The sequence below is a fragment of the Haplochromis burtoni genome, unplaced genomic scaffold, assembly GCF_018398535.1.
Source record: "Haplochromis burtoni strain Fernald_Lab_line unplaced genomic scaffold, NCSU_Asbu1 Contig_325, whole genome shotgun sequence".
In the NCBI taxonomy this organism is placed as follows: Eukaryota; Metazoa; Chordata; class Actinopteri; order Cichliformes; family Cichlidae; genus Haplochromis; species Haplochromis burtoni.
The window spans coordinates 534,526-539,213 of NW_024582686.1; the positions used below are offsets into that span (position 1 = coordinate 534,526).

General features: G+C 41.7%; 1 protein-coding gene across 1 annotated transcript in view; it reads right to left on the reverse strand.

Moving 5' to 3' along the window:
- Window positions 1–317: 317 nt before the first annotated feature.
- The window catches only part of LOC102306366 (sodium/glucose cotransporter 1), a 21,300-nt gene continuing 16,929 nt past the window's right edge, over window positions 318–4,688 (reverse strand). Inside the window, 7 exon segments of the mRNA XM_042228480.1 lie at window positions 318–567; window positions 1,625–1,793; window positions 1,881–2,092; window positions 2,133–2,188; window positions 2,191–2,217; window positions 2,342–2,409; window positions 2,411–2,475. Coding sequence (XP_042084414.1) covers window positions 340–567; window positions 1,625–1,793; window positions 1,881–2,092; window positions 2,133–2,188; window positions 2,191–2,217; window positions 2,342–2,409; window positions 2,411–2,475 — 825 coding nt within the window. The 3' untranslated portion in view covers window positions 318–339.

Genomic DNA, 4,688 nt, shown 5'->3' on the forward strand with positions numbered 1-4,688 from the left:
AAGATTGTTAGTTAATCATTTACAAATCAATATTGTCTGTATGGACTGCAATTTCCCCAAAAAAAGTGCACATGTAAAACTGTGGTGTTAAGCAATGCGGTTGAAAAATGTGGGTGTGCCTAACTTTGGCGCTGGTGCAACTGGCAAAAAGCAAAAAGTTAGTGTAGAGCCCTGTAAGAGTATGTGTATACTGTTGTAGAGGTGAAGAGAGTGTCAGACAGGATCATGAGAGGTCAGGAGGTGTTGTAGATGTGGAGAAAGTATATGGTAGGGTGTCAACAGCATGAATGGAGCAACAGAGAAAAATATATGGGTGCATTGGTATCTTGGTGTCTTAAATTAAAAACTTACATGCTTGTCGTCAATAGGTTTGGTCATGAGAGACACTGCCAGCATGATGATGCCGGAGATGACAAACAGAATGAGCCCAAAGTAAAGGTAGTGAACTCCACATATGATAGTGGGACAGTTACTGGGGATAGCACAGCTACCTGTCCCATAAATAAACTCAGTAATCATCCTGCTCAAGCCCATACACAGCCCAATTATGAGGCCATAAAATGCACCCTGTGGAAAGAAAGAAAAAAGGACAAATATTACTTTATATCGAAATACTTTTAAAAACTTTAAGGGTTTTAAAAATGGTAAATAAATACAATATAGTAAAATAGTAATAGATAGCAACATATATATGTATATATAATATTGTGTTTGAAGAAATAGTTTTGGATAAATGCTTCTTGCTAAAAGTGAGATTGAATCAGCGCTACATTTGGATGCATATTGAACAGGAAGCTGGAATCATGATTCTTACAGTATATTAACATACCAGCATTTGTAACTCTTGTTAGCTAACATGCATCCTGTGTACATGTACAGATCCAAAATATAAAAAATGTGTCTACAAAAAGTAGTTGGACAGTTCATGAAGGAATATTTACCACTTTTGCCCAAGTGTAATACTATTTTTTGGTCAGGACCTACTGGGATGTTACGCAAGCTGATTGTCAACACATAGAAAGTGACTATTTATATGGAATCCAGAGATAACTATAAGACAATTAAATTTTGCAATTCAATTATGAATACAGACTTTGAAAGCAGGGGCTCACAATCCTTCTGACTTGCTGAGTTTCAAGTAGTAAGTGTCTGCCAAGACACCACGGGGATGAATAGTTCGTGGTGGCCTAGCGCTTATCGCAATGTTGCATTTTAATCTGTTGGTTTTACATTTCAACCATGATGTGGAAATTTTTGTAATAATTAAACAACTTATTAATAATTGAACTTTTTCAGTGGTTGTGGGTGGAAATAACTACTTTTGCCAAGAAGCACTCTGAGAGCTCTATTTTATTCCCAGTCCATCTACTGAGCTACGCTATGAACTACTTGGCTTATTTTTCTCTACAGACTTACAGATTGGTTTAATCATTTATCCCTAACACTCGGCATAAAAAGTTTTTCCCCAAGCGACAAATGACAAAAGCTTTGCTCTTGATAACATTTTCCTGACTAAATCCCAGAGGTATGTGAAGGATTCTTTCACTGCACAAAAAACAGTGAAGAACAGATTTCTTTCTTATTTCATGAAAAAGTCAAGCAAACACTGAAGGAGGCAACTCACAGTCTCATTGACACGTTTGCAAAAAATAGCAAGCAAGAAGACAGCTGCAACAGGTGGGGCAAGGTAACTGGTGATGGATTGAGTGTAGACAAAGAGTTGACCACTTTGGGCTGCCTGCACCACAGGAATCCATGCTATGCTCACACCAATCAGGGCCAAGATAAAAACTCTGTACATAGTTGGAAAAAAATGCAATCAGTATTTAACAACTTTAGACATCATTGTATCAGACACAGCGAACAAAAATGTGTTTTACCTGCCAGCAATCATGAGTTCCTTCTCACTAGCAGAGCGACGGATTTTAGTGTAGATGTCCATGGTGAAGAGAGTACTGGCACTGTTGAAGATAGAGGTAAGGGAGCTCATCAAAGAGGCCAGCATCACAGACAGCATAAGACCTCGCAAGCCTGAAATAGAGTAACAGATAAAAAGAGAAAATAAGCAAAGAACTGAAGTTATTATTAACAGCTAATAAGACAAAGGTCACCAACCTTAGGCATGAGTTCACGACCAGTTTCGGATAAGCAATGTTGCTGCAGCCCACCTGGTCCCACAGTTTTTTCACATTCCTGGATCCACACATGCTACCACATCTAGATTAAAGGCAAGAAAATCCACAGTATCGTTCAGCATATTTATGAACTACAATAAATATACCAGTAAGCTTGCTACATAAGTTACATACAACAGACTCTTAAAACCACACACCACACTCACCTGTGTACAGGATCCTGCTAATCATCCCGGGGAAAACCATGAGGAACATGGGCAGTATCTTCAGGTACCACATAGGATACAACCTCCTTTACATGAGAGAGACTCTTGGCAGAGAGGCAGCGCTGCACAATCACCTACAATTAGGAAACAATGAGTACAATTCAGTGGTTAAGCAACAAAATACATTTACTCATAGAGCCAGATTCAATGTGAAGTATTGCAACAAGCTGAGAAATCAGACAGCAAGAAACTCACAAGGAGGCACTGAATCTTCAAATACTGCTGTAAACCCTACAACTCCAAAGGCTGTGCTCTTTTATTCTGCATTTATTTTTTTCATTTTTTATTTTTTTTTTTTTTTGCCTGTCCCATTTGGTTCTTTAGCCGTCAGAATTGTTGTCTGAAGACCAACAAGGATACCCAATGGATTTATTTTGCCAAATGGATCATCGTGGCATTGCCGTATTGGTCCATTTGATCGACCTTTGTTTTTATTATTTATTTTATTTTATTTTCAGTTGTTACAGACGGGACAGACATGAGTGAGGGATAGGAAAGGGAGAAAGAAAGAGGAAGGAAAAGAAAAACAGAAGGGGAGAGGGACAGTGAGAAAGGGGGGGAAAAAAAATCTCCTGGATCACCTGTTGAGAGAGAAAGAATAGAAAACAAGCAAAAAAAACCAAAGCAACATACTAAACACAACACCATCGCATTAATCTAGCTAAGTGTAAACAGCAGTAAATACTAAATATTCAATGTTGTTGTGCAGCACGCAGGACAGACAGCGCACAATGTGCTTTGAAGTAGCAGCCAAGAAAGGTGTAATTTAAGTCTACGAACAGTGAACACGCGTGTGCACACCTGTGTGGATCAGCGCGCTTGTATTCAAATGGTTTCCACATGTAATGGTCTGCAAGAGGATGTAGAGAGCCATAGCCCCGTCCCCCAGGGCATGAAGCAGGCATGGAGGAGATCCAGGCCCCAGACATCCAGAGGCCCCAGAGTGCGAGAGCATTTGCATTTAAAAAGCATATTAACACTGTGCTTCCAGCAGGTTACTATCACTGTGCATAACTTATAACATATGCATCTCTTTTCCATCATAAAGAACACGTATAAGTCTAAACAGACCTGCAGCATGGAACATACTATTACAGCTACATAACCATAACAGTAAACATAAATTACTTAAATTCAATATGAAACACAGTGTTCCAGAGGCATGATGGGAAATTACATTTAGACACTCCCACACTCCACACAGCCCTCACCTAGGTGGTTAGCTGTCCCCAACAACCCACATGTCTGTGTCAAAATCTTTGAGATGTTGGGGGAGGTGACACTGTCGTTGAGTCAGATTAGAAGATTCTCTCAGTGGTCTCTCAAGTTGGGTTGAGAGTCTAGGGTTAGTGCTGGAGCCCTGAGTGCATGACAGTCACGATGGAGCACAACCACCCTTTTCTATTCGACCAGCCACACCATGTAAACCACATCTGACAGTCTGTCATACACATTGCAGAGTCCAACGCACTGGCTCATCAGTTTAGGAGAAATGCTTATCTTTCTCTCTAGGCTGAAGGCTGACACCTGCTCCCCAGGTACAAGACCTTTCACCCTGAATCATACAGTAAGCATGTTTCTGCTGGGAACTTGCATCAAAGAGGGCCTACCTCATCAGCTTATGAGATCCCCCAACTAGGTGGTTAGCTGTCTCCAAAACCCCACATGTCCATGTCAAAATCTTTGAATTGTTGGGGGAGGTGACACTGTCGTTGAGTTGGCTTTGAAGATTCCTCGGTGGTCTCTCAAGTTGGGTTGAGGGTCTACGGTTGATGATGGGGCCCTGAGTGCAAGACAAGGAGTGCTCATCATGGAGCAAAACCATCCTATTCTATTTGACCAGCCGCACCACTCTTTCCGCTCTGAGTAAGGTTGCTACCTCTAGGCTAGGCAGGTGGCGCTTCAGCAGCTTCACAAGGCTTTGTTCTTGTCTTGTTATGATCAGCAGTAGCCTATTCTTCTTAAATTCCAGCATCATGCTATAAAATGGTAAATGGTAAATGGCCTGTATTTATATAGCGCTTTACTAGTCCCTAAGGACCCCAAAGCGCTTTACATATCCAGTCATCCACCCATTCACACACACATTCACACACTGGTGATGGCAAGCTACATTGTAGCCACAGCCACCCTGGGGCGCACTGACAGAGGCGAGGCTGCCTGGACACTGGCGCCACCAGGCCCTCTGACCACCACCAGTAGGCAACGGGTGAAGTGTCTTGCCCAAGGACACAACGACCGAGACTGTCCAAGCCGGGGCTCGAACCGGCAACCTTCCGATTACAAG